The sequence below is a fragment of the Pristis pectinata genome, chromosome 8 (genome assembly GCF_009764475.1).
Source record: "Pristis pectinata isolate sPriPec2 chromosome 8, sPriPec2.1.pri, whole genome shotgun sequence".
NCBI lineage: Eukaryota > Metazoa > Chordata > Chondrichthyes > Rhinopristiformes > Pristidae > Pristis > Pristis pectinata.
In genome coordinates, this window is record NC_067412.1 from 54,903,773 (window position 1) to 54,918,379 (window position 14,607).

The window sequence follows — 14,607 nt, forward strand, 5'->3', positions numbered from 1 at the left end:
GTCGCTGGTCACTTCAACTCCCCCTCCCACACTATCACTGATATGTCAGTCCTCGGCCTCCTCCACTGGCAGGAGAAATCCAAGCACAAACTGGAGGAAAAGCATCTCATTTTCCGTCTTGGAACCTTGCAGCCTAACGGCATGAACATTGAATTCTCCCACCTTAAATAGTCCCCTCAACAAACCCCCCCCCCCCCCCCCCACCACACCTCCCTCCCAACCATGCCTCTTATTTTCTTCCCTTTCCTAGCCTATCTCACTTCCTTCTATCCTTTTTCTCTCCTTACCTTTGACCCATCCCCTGGTGGATCTGCTCTCCCCTCCTCCCCTGCACCTGCCCATCACTATCTCTTACCTGCCTCTCCCTATCGCTACCTTGTGCCTACACCACCTCCCCTCTTCTGTCCACCTATCACTGCTCTGCTTTTCCCTCCTAGATATTGAGGTTCCCCTTTTCCTATCCTCAGTCCTGAGTAAGGGTCCTGACCCAAAACGTTGACCGCCTGCTTTTCTCCACGGATGCTGCCTGGCCTGCTGAGTTCCTCCAGCATCATTGTGTTTTTCTTCTAGATATTCCAGCATCTGCAGTCCTTTGTTTCTCCTGAAATATACAGCAGCTTGCAATGAAATTTCCAGGGACCTGTGTTGACCCTTACCTCAGTCAACTACCTTATGTTAGGTGACTGACCACACTAATCCTAATTAATCCAAACTCGCAATCTTACTGTATCAATTTTATTACATCAAACTACTTCTCTCACTTACAATACCGAAATAGAGGATCTCCTGTTGGCCAGACGATTGATCCTTCTTCTCCCTGCCCCTGGCATGAGGGTCTTCCGGGAGACAGTAGTCTCCCCAGAGTTCTCATTCGTTAGTCTCCTGAGTTCTTGCTCGTTAGTCTCCTGAGTTCTCGCTGCTCTACCTCCAAAAACCTTCATTATTTTTCTTTTCCCTTATCAGTTCTGCACAGTTATACGTCGATTCTGTTGGCTCTGATTCATCGGGACATCCTGTGTCCATCCTTCATTGGCACTGGCCCAAGGCTGCAGGTGGCACTACCTCACCACTCTTCTCCCAAGCAAGGACATGCCTCCAATGTCATTCCTTTGCTTTTTGCTGAATCAGGCCATTTCACACCAATTATAGCCTGTTTAAGTCAAACACCGGGCTCGGGCCACTCCAGTTCAGCGACACAGGCTACTCTTCTGATAAGCCCCTGAATTCTTCTGCCTTCAAAGAGTATCCCACAAATAACTTCCTATTGGAAAAGATATCTGGTTAGCAGATTATCAGTAGGGCCTTTGTTATGTCCACCTTCCATTACTTCAATCCAGAAAGAGTTAATTCAGAAAATGACAGCCTCACTCTTTCCACCACCTGGTGAGAACTAAGACATTCGTTTCGTCTCCTTGTCCTTGACTTGTTCTGGTTGGCTGTTCCGCAGGTTTTTAATTTTTTCAGGCCAACGTTGTGTTTTCAACAAAGTGAAAAACTGGGGCAAGAATGAATGGCCTTAAGTGGGGGCTTTCCACAAATTCAGAGAGTGAATGGGGATGTGGTGATGCTAAAGGTGTTTATCAAGAATATGTGGACTGCAGGAGAGAAGGAACTGAGAGAAGGCAGGCGTTTCACAGTTTAAGGTCCAAGGAAAAGAAATGTTTATTATAAATCTGGATTTACTTGCAGCTGTAGGAGATCTAATAAAGGATGTGGGGAGAGCGCAGGAGATTGGGTTTAGATGTTGGGATAAGGAAGGGGATGTGGGATGAACGGGAGAAGGAAGTGAAACTGGGTGGGATAGTAACAGATATGGAGTCATGGAGTCATACAGCACAGAAACAGGCCCTTCGGCCCACTATGTCCATGCTGACCATTGTACCGATCTACACATTCCATTCACTCACATTAGGTCTGCAACCTTCTGTACGTCGGTGATTCAAGGCCTTGTCTGGATGCTTCGTAGATGTCCTTCAGCTTCCGCCTCCACCACCCACTCAGGCTGTTTGTTCCAGACTCCAACCACCCTCTGGGTGAAAAAGATGACCCCTCTGATCCCCTCTAAGCCTCCTCCCTCTCACCTTATACCTATTGCTGCCTGTTTTAGACACCCCCACTATGTGGAACACCCTCACCACCTTCCCATCTACCCTGTCTATCCCCCTCATACCTCTATCAAGTCCCCCATTGGCCTCCTCTGCCCCGGGGGAGAAATGAAAACTGCCTGTCCAGTCTCTCCTTATAACTGAAATGCTGTATCCCAGGAAACGTGCTGGTGAATCTCCTCTGCATCCTCTCCAGTGCAATCGCATCCTTCCTATAGTGTAACAATCAGAACTGCACACAATACTCCAAGTGCAGCTGAATTAATGTCTTATAAGGTTATAATATAACCTCCCAGCTCCTATATTCTGTGCCACAGTCGCTGAAGGTAAACATGCCAAATGCCTTCTTCACCACCCTATCCACCTGTGTTGCTACATTCAGGGATCTGTGAACATATTCCAGGGTCACTCTGTTTTTCAACACACCCTACGGCCCTACAGATGTTGAAAAAAACTATTCCACAGTGGCAGTGCATAACTTCGAAGTTTGCAACTGACATGAAATTCAAAAACTCAGGACGCTGTTAGGTGGATGGGAACAGACGTCAGAATGTGGGAGAGGTGGGGAGGTTGTGAAAGTGCACTGCAGCACTTTAGAAGTGCAAAGTGCTGTGTTTTGGTGGGAAGAATGAGGGCAGTTAGTGTGGTGGGCGGTAGAAGTCTTTGCAGGTGACGGGGCAAGTTGAGAGGCTGTTAAATAAACCATAGAATACAAGAAAATGAGGAAGATTCTAAAGCGGGGATTGGGCCTCAGCTGGAGATCTGATCAGGGAGTGGTTGGATTCTGGAGTCCTGGGGAGCGGCAGAAGCAGTGCCCAAATGGGAACTGGCTAAGTACCTGAAAGGAAAGGATTTGCGAGGCTGTAGGGAGAAGGTGGGGGAGTAAGACTGGCTGCATTGCCCTTAGCTGGACCTGGGAGGGACTCAGTGGGTTGAATGGCCTCCTTCTGAAGTTCAGTCATCCTGTGATTCTGTGAAGATTGTCAGCATCCTTGAGATTCTGGAGCCTGGTACCGGTTACGTGGCGAGACAGGAATAGATGCTATCGTTCTTAGAGCAAATGTTAAATGTAGAATTAATGGGCAAATCAAAGGTTAGTAAAGATAATCTGTATCTAGTGGGTGAAGGGTTGGTAACCAGCACACACAGCTTTAAGAAAATGTTTCTTACACATTGGGACACCAGGAATGAATGGTTGAACTAGATACTGAACAGAAATGAAAGTCCACTTGGATACAGCAGGAAAACAGGCCCTTTGGACCACCGAGTCCGTGCTGATAATCAACAACCCACTTACACTAATCCTACATTAATTCCATTTTATTCTCCCCACATTCCCATCAACTCACCCCAGATTCTACCACTACATGCTAGGGGTGACTTACAATGGCCTATTAACCCACTGATCCACATGTCTTTGGAATGTGGGAGGAAACCAGAGCACCAGGGGAAAACCCACACAGGCACAGAGAGATCATGCAAACTTCACACAGACAGCACCCGAGGTCAGGATTGAACCTGGGTCTCCAGTCCTGTGAGGAAAGGAAAAGGAAAGATTTTGAGGGTTATGGGAGGAAGAACTGTTTGGAAGATTGGACTGGGTGGGACTGTAAGGTGGGCAGGGAGGGAGAGGAAGCATTTTAGCAGTTGGTAACTGGTTTATTACTGTCACATGTACTGAGATACAGTGAAAAGCTTTTTTGCGTGCCATCCGGACAGAGCATTAAATACATAGATACATTGAGGTAGAGCAAAAGGAAAACTAAACAGAATGCAGAATATGGTGTTAGTTACAGAGAAAGTACAGTGCAGGTATACAAATAAAGTGCAAGGGCCACGACGATGTAGATTGGGAGATCAGGAATATATCATACAAGAGGTCCATTTAAGTGTCTTATAACAGAGGGACAGAAGCTGTCCTTGACCCTGGTGGTATGTGTCTTCAAGCTTTTGTATCGTTTGTCTGATGGGAGGGGGGAGAAGGGAGAATGACTGGGGTGGGAGGGGTCTTTGATTATGCTGGGTTGTTGCAGAACTGACAGGCAAAGGAGCCTGACTGTGGGCTGGAAACGTTGTCAGCATTGGTTATGAGGGGAAACACTGTGGGAAATGATGAAACAGGCACTGCATCACTGTTTGAGTGAGATGAGGATGATTTGGTTGTTTAAACCATCACTGGTTTTACTGGTGGTTGCCCTTGCTGTCTGTTTATTGAGGTCTGTACTCTGTGTCACAGGGGTCCTGATGTGGGAGATCTTCTCCTTGGGAAAAACACCCTATGAGAGGTTCAGCAACGCCGATGTGGTGGAACACATCATCCAGGGTCGACGCCTGTACCGGCCACAGCAGGCCACCGAGCACGTCTACAACATCATGTACAGCTGCTGGGATGATGTAAGGGCCTGACGTATTTTGATGTTAACCCAGAGCAAGTTCACTGCCCTGCACCTCTCAGCACCAGACTTCAGGAAGGTTGTCAAAGCCTTGGAGATTCAACAGACCAGAGGAGATCCCAGAACAGAGGAGGTTCCCCAGGATGTTGCCTGGATTGGAGGACTTTAGTAATGGGGAGAGATTGGATAGGCTGGGCTTGTTTTCCCTCTACCATGGTACAGTGAAAAGCTTTTGTTTGCATGCTATCCAGACAAACCACTCCATACATAAGTACATCGACATGGTACAAAAGGAAAGCAGAATGTGGAATAAAGTGTTACAGTTACAGAGAAAGTTCAGTGCAGGTAGACAAATAAAGTGCAAGGGCCACGATGAGATATATTGGGAGATCAAGGGTTCATCGTTAGTGTATGAGAAGTCCATTCAAGAGTCTGATAACAGTGGGATAGAAGCTGTCCTTAAGCCCATTGGTACGTGCTTTCGGAGGGGGGAGAAGCGAGTATGACTGGAGTGGGAGGGGTCCTTGATTATGTCGGCTGCTTGTATTGTACAAATATGACGTCCTTTCATTTCCATCCCCCTGACCCTTGCCTTTCTGCTCTACCACCCCCTTCCTTCTGGGAATCCCACTCTCCCACCTCATTCGCCCTGTCCAGACCCCCTTCCTCCCCCCAGCAGCAGCCTCTCTCTTCCCATGGCGGAGAGCCGCCTTTTCCAAACCAGTTGACGTTTTAGAAGTTCTTGGTGGCTCAGTCTTTTGCCTCAGCCATTCACCACAGGTGCCCAACTCATGCCCAGCTGTGGGGCAGACCTCACGTAGGCACCGCAGACACACGCCTCCAGTGTCCCCACACACATCCCCCTCAGCTCTAAGGCCAGTGGCTTTGCACAGGGACTCATCTGAGCGAAATGCTTCACAAGCCACAGCACAGGTGCCCACCGCAGGTGTACGTTTGAGCTGCAGACATCAGCAGACACCTCAGACCAATGGTTCAGCTCCTGAACAAGTAATCCTATCCTGCTGGTAAGTTTGTGGGGATGTAGTTATAGGATAAGGGGCTGGTCATTTAAAACTGAGATGTGCAGAAATGTCTTCTCTTGTAGGGTGGTGAATCCCTGGAATTCCCTGTCTCAGAGGGTGGTGGAGGCTGATCGTTAGATGTATTTAATGTGGAGGTAGATAAATATTTGAAATATCGTGGAATTGAGGGTTATGGGGAACTGGCACAGAAGAGGGTTTGAGGCCAGCACAGATCAGCCATGATCATGGTGGGGGAATGGTGGGGCAGGCTTGATGGGCTGAATGGCCTACTCTGGCTCCTGTTTGCCTGCGTTCTGGTGAGTGGTAGAAGCCCTGCCACCAACCCAAGGAGCACAGGTCAGGTGGGTGGCAGTGCCAGTGCTGGAACATCCAGAGTGGGGCCTCCTGGTTTAAGTAGTCATGTTGCAGAATCTGTAGCAAGGGAACAAGAGCTTCAACCACGGCTGTTTGCAAACCTCCCACTGATCCTAACTATCATATGTGCCATTAAACCTTAACTCTCTTTCTCCCACCACGGATGCTGCCTGACCTGCTGGGTGTTTCCAGCATTGGTTTTAAATCTAACACTCTATTCCTTGTGTGTTTATCTAGCGTTGCCTTTAAATGCTGGTGTTTAATGAGCTGTGGTGATGACTGTTACTCAGTGCAGCTGCCCTCTGGGTGATGGCATTTCTCCTGAATTCCTGTTACATTTCCTGGTGATTATCTTGTTTATGGCTCTCGATATGACACCCTCCAAATGGAGACGTTTCCAATCAAACCCACGATTACTCTGTCAGATCACCTGACTGTATCTATTCTGGGGGGAAAAAAATCTCTATCTGCTCAAATTCTGCAGTTGTTTTAACCATCCCGTAATTACAGTAACTGAGACAAACAGAAACTCTGGTATTGAGGAACAAAAAAATGTTTCTTTTTATGGTTCTGATATACTAAATCGGAAAACTGCACAGAATTAGATTTACTTTAGCAAGGCGTTAAATGGGAGCAGAGTGGCTCATTTCCCAGAGTGTGGAGCAAAAGGAGCGGAGTGAGGACAGCGGAGTGTGGAAGGAGTAGAGTGTGGAGTGCAGAGTGCGGAGCGGAGTGCGGAGCGGAGCGTGGAAGGAGTAGAGTGTGGAGTGCAGAGTGCGGAGCGGAGCGTGGAAGGAGTAGAGTGTGGAGTGCAGAGTGCGGAGCGGAGCGTGGAAGGAGTAAAGTGTGGAGTGTGGAGTGCGGAGCGGAGTGGAGTGCAGAGTGTGGAGCGGAGTGCGGAGCGGAGTGCAGAGCGGAGCGTGGAAGGAGTAGAGTGTGGAGTGCGGAGCGGAGTGCGGAGTGGAGTGCAGAGTGCGGAGCGGAGTGCGGAGCAGAGCGTGGAAGGAGTAGAGTGTGGAGTGTGGAGTGCGGAGCGGAGTGCGGAGCGGAGTGCGGAGCGGAGTGCAGAGTGCGGAGCGGAGTGCCTTGTTCCTTCTTATTGTTCATCTGACCCCCTCTATCTTTCTCTTTCTCTCCTTCCATTCTGCTTCATGTTGCTGTTTCTCTGCTCTCTTTTTCTGTTTACCTTCACTCCCTTCCATTCTTTCTTTCTCTCCCTCCCTCATTATCTCTATCTCTTGCTCCCTCTGCCCTCTCTCTCTCCCCGTTCCCTCTTTCCCTTCCCCTCTGAACTTCTGGGAGAAATGGGTGTTCCAAGATGGATGCTGTTTGCAGAGATGGACAATGTTTTTCTGAGATGGGGGCGACAGTGGTGGATTTGTGGCAGTGGGGACAGTACCAGACGAGAGGGAAGCACTAGCTCTCAGCTAACACAGTGAAGCAGAAGGGAAGATGGACAGTGAGCAGTTCTCTGAGAATAGAGTGGAGAGAGCTGGAGATCGGGTCCCATTCATGAGAAGAGATTAGAGTATGAATGGAAAGGAGATACCACTTGAGGATAATGGAATGAGGGGGAGGGAAAGACGTAGAAGAGGTAGTGAAATAATGTGCCAAGCTTAGTGACAAGTATCTGTTTCTATTTGCTCCTTGGACTTATGACTAAGTAACTTGCGTGCCTTAGAGTTGGGGACCTGGAATGGATCAACAGTCAGGAGGTTTCATAGGATCCGTGGTGGCAGTGAGGAACTTGGAATCAATAACCCAGCACAGACTGGGATCTAACTGGGGCCTTCACTGGCCTGGCTGACTCAGTTTGAAAGGAATTTTTGAAAGGAAGTGAATCTAACTCTTAGAACAAAGAATTGCAGGCCAGTTAGTCTGATGTCATTGGTAGGGAAATTAATGGAAAACATTCTAAGGGACAGAATTAATCTACACTTGGAAAGGCAAGGATCAATCAGGGATAGTCAGCACGGATTTGTTGGTGGGAGATCCTGTCTGATTAATTGAATTGAGTTACTTGAAGAGTAACGAGTTGATGAGGTCAGTGCAGTTGGTGTAGTTTACATGGAAGATCCTGCATGGAAGACTGGTCCAAAACATTGGAGCTCCTGGGATCAAGGGCAATGGGTGATAGGCAACCGAGGGTGTTGGTGGAAGGCTGCTTTTGTGATTGGAAGCCTATGACCAGTTGGTGTATCACAAGGATCAGTGCTGGGACCACTGCTATTTGTTTAATGTATATGTCAAAAGTATGATTAGTGAGTTTGCAGATAACACAACAATTACTGGTGGTGTTGATAGTGCGGAGAGTGGTCGTGATCACCCTCCACACTTCCCAGTGATATTGTTCAACTGGTAAATCGAGCAGAGCAATGGTAGATGGAACTTAATCCTGATAAGAGTGAGATGATGCACTTTTGGTTGGGGGGGGGGGGGGGGGGGTCCAGTAAGGGTGGAGGACACACAATGAATGTCAGGGCCCCAGGGAGTATTGAGGAACAGAGGCACCTTGGTGTACAAAGCCAAAGATCCCTCAAGGTGGCAGCACTGGCAGATATGACGACAAAGAAAGCATACAGGGTGCTGGACTTCATTCGATGGGACACTAAATATAAGAGCACTTAGTACAACTTTATAAAACATTGGTTGGATCTCAGTTGGAGGCAGTTCTGGTCACCACACTACAGGAAGGATGTGGTTGCACTGGAGAGGGTGCAGTAAAGACTCACCAGGACATTGCCTGGGATGGACCGTTTCAGTTATGAGGAGAGGCTGGAGAGGCTTGGTTTGTTTATCCTGGACCAAAGGTGGCTGAGGGTGCACCTGACAGAAGTTTATAAGATGATAAGAGGCATTGAACATGTGGATAGTCAGAGGCTTTTTCCCAGGGCTGAAATGGTTGCCACAAGACGACACAGGTTTACAGTGCTGGGGAGTAGGTACAGAGGAGATGTCAGGGGTAAGTTTTTCACAGAAAGTGGTGAGTGTGTGGAATGGGCTACCGGCAACGGTGGTGGAGGCGGATGCGATAGAGTCATTTAAGAGACTTTTGGATAGGTACATGGAGTTTAGAAAAATAGAGGGCTACGGGTAAGCCTAGTAATTTCTAAGGTAGGGACAGGTTTGGCACAACTTTGTGGGCTGAAGGGCCTATATTGTGCTGTAGGTTTTCTATGTTTCTACACAAAACTATGAAAGGCACAGATAGGGTAGATATGGTGAGAAACCTTTCCCCACATCAGAGGTGTGGGCACATAGGCAGGAGGGCTATAGGAGATCTGAGAAGGAATATTTCCCCCAGAGGGTGGTTGGAATCTGGAAAGCACTGCCTGAGGGGCTGGTGGAGGCAGAGACTCTCACAACATTTAATTAATATTTGGATGAACACTTGAATTAACAAGATATAGAAGGGCCTGGACCAAGTGCTGGTAAATGGGATTAGTGTAGATGGATAACTGATGGTCGGCAAGGACATGGTAGGCTGAAAGGCATGTTTCTGTGCTCTATGACTCTACATGTATGGTGGCCTGGATGCCCTGTGTTTGGTGCTTAACTAGAATCATTGACTATTATGCTTTAAGTGAATTCATTTGATGCGTAAGTTCTTTCCTGGGCTGGTTTTGCCCCATTTTTCACCGGTGGTTTCCTTTTGTTGTCTGTTGCAGAAAGCAGAGAATCGTCCTGCCTTCAGTTCCCTGCTCAGTAACATCCAGGAGCTGGTGGAAGATGACAGCCAGACATGAGGAGACTGACCACAGAGTCGGCCAGACTGCAGAGTAACCTATGTTTAACCCTTTGCAAACTTCTTGCACGGTGATTAAAGACAGCAGCGTTCAAAGACTCAGATTATTTCTATGAACAGAGCCTTGAGCATACAGGCAATGGCTGGGTGAGCAGGTAGACACAAGACACAATATACATGCACATGCACAAAGACACAAACACAGAGCAAAATAAATCCCTCATTCTATTTAAAACAGTGAGCACGGTGTCTTTTGACATTGTTTCATGGTGAGGCTGGAATGAGCAATGTGAGGACCAGGCAGGAGGCTCAGATTCTTACCTCCTGGAGATGGGCAACATCCCGTGGACAGGAGCACAAGTCCGGGGAGGAACTGAGAGTGTTGGAATAATGGGATAAATGTGGAACCGGCCATTCCAGGGAAGAATCGGACTCGGTTGAAGGACATTGGTTTGTGGGCACAGCCTGGGAGCGTGTGTTGGGGGTGAATGTTGGGGGGGAGGGGGGGGAGTGAGGGGGTGAGTAAGGGGGTGTGTGGAGAGAGAGTGAGGGGTGAGTGTGGGGGGAGTTGGGGGGAGTGACTGTGCGGAGAGAGTGAGTGGGGTGAATGTGGGGGCAGTGAGGGGGTGAGTGGGAAGAGAGTGGGGGGAATGAGGGGTGAGGGGAGAGTGAGGGGGTGAGTGTGGGGAGAGAGTGGGGGGAATGAGGGGTGAGGGGAGAGTGAGGGGCTGAGTGTGGAGAGAGAGTGGGGGGAATGAGGGGTGAGGGGAGAGTGAGGGGCTGGGTGTGGAGAGAGAGTGAGGGGGTGTTGGGGAAACGGACCTGGAACAAACAGATCCAGGAATTGAGGGTTATGGGGACAGCATAGATCAGCCATGCCCATGCTGAATGGAAGGGCAGGGTGGAGGGGCCGAGTGGCCAACCCCTGCTCCGGTTTCAGGTGTTGATGCGGATTGTCCTGGGCTGTTGGATTTGGAGCCGACGGGAGTCCGCCATGTTAAGGTCAACGTCCCACCAGGGGCCGCCATGGTGAGGTCACCGTGCCGAAACGAAGCTGTCATGTTGAGGTCGCCGTGACGAACCGGAGCCGTCATGGTGAGGTCAACGTCCCAACAGGAAGCCGTCATGGTGAGGTCAACGTCCCAACAGGAAGCCGCCATGGTGAGGTCAGGCCGTAAACAGGAAACACCCACACGTTTGGGTCAGCGTGCGAACTGGAGGCCGCCATGTTGAGGTCAACAGGCTGTTTCCGGTTCCGTGTGGTGGCGGCTCAAGGTCGGAGCGGCGGCGCGGTGGAGACTCTGCCCGGGAGCGGGCGGACTGAGGCGGCGGGGCCCGAGGCCGAGCCGGAGCGATGGAGGCCCCGGGGCTGGCAGGCGACCCGCACCTGCAGCAGTTCATTGAGGTGGAGAGTCAGAAGCAGAAGTTCCAGCAGCTGGTGCACGGGCTGACCGAACTGTGCTGGGTAACTAGTGCTAACTCACCGGAACCAGCGCCTAACTAGTGACCGGGCTGGGTAACTAGTGCTAACTCACCGGAACGAGCGTCTAACTAGTGACTGGGCTGGTTAGTGCTTTACTCACTGGAACCGACACCTAACCAGTGGTGACTGGGGCTGGGAAATTAATGTTCTACTCGCTGGAATTAATTTCTAACTAGTGGTGACCAGGGTTGGGTGACTAGTCACACCATGGGTGAGGGGGGTCCCACTCCCACGGGGTGACTGATGCCAGTCCTTCTGCTGCTTCACAGTTTCAGAGACCCTGGTTCAATCCCGGAGCTCCAGTTTCCTCCCACACTTCAACGATGTGAGCGTTGGTAGTTTAATTGTTCCTAGTGTGTGGTAGAGTGGGAGAATTGGAGGGGGGGGTGGGTGGTGGAGGGAAGTTGATGTGAATGTGGAGAGTGGGTGACAGGAGCGTTGGGGCAAATGGGATTGCTCTGTGAGGCAGGCGATGGGCTGTGTGCTACATAGGAGTGAGGAAGATCCCCATCTCGACCCCACCCACTCCAACTCTCAGCAAATCCCAGGCCTGTGGCCAGTGGCCCAGGTGTCACTCTCAGTCTTGGGTTTGGTTTGATGCTGGCGCAGTTCCCTGTCACGCAGCACGTCGTCAGCATCCCCTGGTATCCACTTCCAAAACAAGCCAGGCACCCGCCTGTCTGGGCCCAGCCAGTGAGGGTCAATGAGAACTTGACCTGCACTGTCAGTGCCACAATGAGTCAATTGACCTGCACTGTCAGTGCCACAGGTCAATGTTGGGTCGGGTCATGCACCAGATGCACCTACAGTCTGTGTCTGACAGTGACATGTCGGAGAGCTGGCTGCAGACAGCTGTGATGCACCTGGGAATGAGTGGAGAGTGCTCGGAGTGGATAGCAGTAAAGGTTGGGAGTATGGTTACTGGTATTCACTGGACCCTGGGAGTGTAGCAGTGGAGGGTGCAAGAGTTCACAGGACAGTGGGAGGGGTTTTAGGGTCTGGGGCCACAGAAGGATGCCTTGTGCCTCTGGTTAGAGAGGTTCCGTGGGAGTGTGTGGAGGGCTGTGGCTCTCTGCCTTGGTGGATGCAGGAGTGGGACCTGTGTCCTTTGCAGAGGATGTACCCAATTTTATTCCAGTGACCAGAACAAGGTGTTTGGGAGCAGCATATTTAGGGTGTGGATTTTCTGTTTTTACTTCTGTTTTGGTTTGATATACAGAAACAGCAAAGGAGGCCGTTAATTTTATACCTGCTTTATGTGAGGGCACTCCCAGTCTGGCTGCACTGCCTTCTCCCAATAGCCCTCCAAATTCTTTTCTTCCAGACACTGATGTTCTTCTGTGTTCCTAGCATTCAGCAAAATCAGGTACTTTGGTTACTTTAAACAGAAAGCTGAAATGTATCAACTTCTGCTTTCCATAAAATCACAATGAGTAGCGATAACAATTATGGACTAGTTCAACTTTTACCTGTGTTATTTCTTTGACAGTCTCTTCCCTTCTCATGTTTTCGTGGACACTTTTTGTTCTGCTGCTATCCCCATTGTTTTCTCACCACTGTTAGACCACTGGCCAGCGCTTCCTCAAGCAAACAATTTTGGTTAGTAACAACCAAGATGCTGGAGGAACTCAGCGGGTCAGGCAGCATCTGTGGAGGGAAATGGACAGTCGATGTTTTGGGTCGAGACCCTTCACCAGTCCATATGAAGGATCTCGACCTGAAACGTCGACTGTCCATTTCCCTTCATAGATGCTGCCTGACCCACTGAGTTCGTCCAGCATCTTATTTGTTGCTCCAGATTCCAGCATCTGCAGTCTCTTGTATCTCTGATGTAAGCTACACGTGTGAGCACATTGAAAGCCATGTGCAACATTCCAGTTCTCCAGTTCACTGATACCTTCCTCTAGAAGCTTGTGCTTATACGTTGGTCTCATTGGCTACATGTAGAATTTCTTAAAGCCTCCCAGTTACTGATGTTTCTCTCCTGCCCCGGTAGGACAAGTGTATGGATAAACCAGGCCCGCGGCTCGATAGCAGAACAGAAACCTGCTTGGTTAACTGCGTGGAACGTTTCATCGACACCAGCCAGTTCATCCTCAATCGACTGGAACAGACACAGAAAAGCAAGATGTCTTCAGAAAGCTTGAGTGACTGATTGGACGGTCAAGTGGGAGAGTTGGTGATACCGCAGATCGGCCGTATCATACGGGCACAGTATGGAACGGGCACCAGAGCTCTCCAGTGGTGGCGGGAGGTACTGGAGCAGCTCCACTGGACTTGGTAACCCAGAGCTACTCTTAAGCGGATCTTAAATAATGGTAATGTGTCTCTGAGGCTGAGTCCAGATACTATCCTGAAACAAAGCATGGTGGAATTTTTTTAAAATAAAATCGTCCACAATCATAACAATCGAATACTGATTCAATAGTTGTTTTCAAGATGTTGCGAGCAAGCAGAAAGTAGACATTTTTATCGTTGAAGAGTTGGGCTGAGACTCTTGGGGTGTAAGTAGTATTGGCAAGAACAGCATTTACTGCCCATCACTAATTGCCTTTTGGAAGTTGGTGCTGGTGTGCTGGTGTCTTGAGTTGCTGCAGTCCATCTGGTGAAGGTGCTGTTATGGTGTAGTTGTATAGGAAGTTCCAGGACTTAGACCCAGCAATACGATTTCCAAGTCAGAGTGCTGTGTGACTTGGAATGGGATCTGCAGGATCCCAGTTGTTTCTGCTGCCACTTGCCTTGGCAATTGAGGTCACAGGTTTGGGAGGTGCTGTCAGAGTAGCCTTGGTGAGTAACTGCAGTGTGTTTGTAGCACAGTGCAGCAATGGGGAAGGATGTGAATCTCCAGGGTGGTAAATGGGCTGCTTTATCCTGGTGTTATTGAGGGGTCTCGACCTGAAACGTTGACTGTCCATTTCCCTCTGCAGATGCTGCTTGATCTGCTGAGTTCCTCCAGCATTCTGTGCGTTGCTCCAGGAAAGGTCACGGGTTGAGCAGGTGATGCTGAAGAAGTCAGTTGAAGTCTTTAATGTGGTGAGGTAGTTTCAGTGACCTGTTTGGGGGGGTGGGGGGGGGGTGCAGGTGTTGGGGGGGGTGCAGGTGTTGGGGGTTGGCTACTGAGGGGCTGGTTTGTCCTGAGTGATGTCAAGTTTCAGTACAGTTGGCTGCACTTCTCTTGGCAAGCTGGGTATGTTGCATCTCACTTGTGCCTGGTGGTCAAAGACAATGTCTTTGGGACATTGCATGTTGAGACTCTTGCAGCAGAATACCCAATCCCTGACCTCCTGTTGCCACAGTATTTGAGTGGATGGTCCGGATAAGTTCCTGGATGAATTAACTTCCAGGACATAGATGGTGCGGAGTCACTGTTGGTAATGCTGAATTGAATGTTGAGGAAGCAGATAGATTCCTGGCAGACCTGCTTAATAGTTGGAACATATGCCACCCATTTACCAGTCACTTACTAACCCAACCCTTGAAGTTG

General features: G+C 49.5%; 2 protein-coding genes across 5 annotated transcripts in view; both read left to right on the plus strand.

The window, feature by feature from the left end:
• The window catches only part of btk (Bruton agammaglobulinemia tyrosine kinase), an 89,603-nt gene extending 79,751 nt beyond the window's left edge, over positions 1–9,852 (plus strand). For all 4 annotated transcript variants that reach the window (XM_052021449.1, XM_052021452.1, XM_052021451.1 and 1 more), the window contains exons 17-18: positions 4,342–4,499; positions 9,564–9,852. In XM_052021449.1, the coding sequence (XP_051877409.1) occupies positions 4,342–4,499; positions 9,564–9,641 (236 nt within the window). In that variant the 3' untranslated portion in view covers positions 9,642–9,852. The remainder of the gene's footprint in view (positions 1–4,341; positions 4,500–9,563) is intronic.
• A 1,036-nt stretch (positions 9,853–10,888) lies between these two features.
• On the plus strand, positions 10,889–13,537 carry timm8a (translocase of inner mitochondrial membrane 8 homolog A (yeast)). The gene is made up of 2 exons (XM_052021794.1): positions 10,889–11,105; positions 13,120–13,537. Exons 1-2 carry the CDS (start codon positions 10,995–10,997, stop codon positions 13,276–13,278), a joined length of 270 nt encoding a protein of 89 aa, XP_051877754.1. The 5' UTR covers positions 10,889–10,994; the 3' UTR covers positions 13,279–13,537.
• Positions 13,538–14,607: the final 1,070 nt, after the last annotated feature.

Coding starts and splice junctions, on each gene's coding strand:
- timm8a (XM_052021794.1), top strand. CDS start 10,995: ATGGAGGCCCCGGGGCTGGCAGGCGACCCGCACCTGCAGCAGTTCATT. Junction 11,106..13,119: donor GGCTGACCGAACTGTGCTGG/GTAACTAGTGCT, acceptor CTGCCCCGGTAG/GACAAGTGTATGGATAAACC.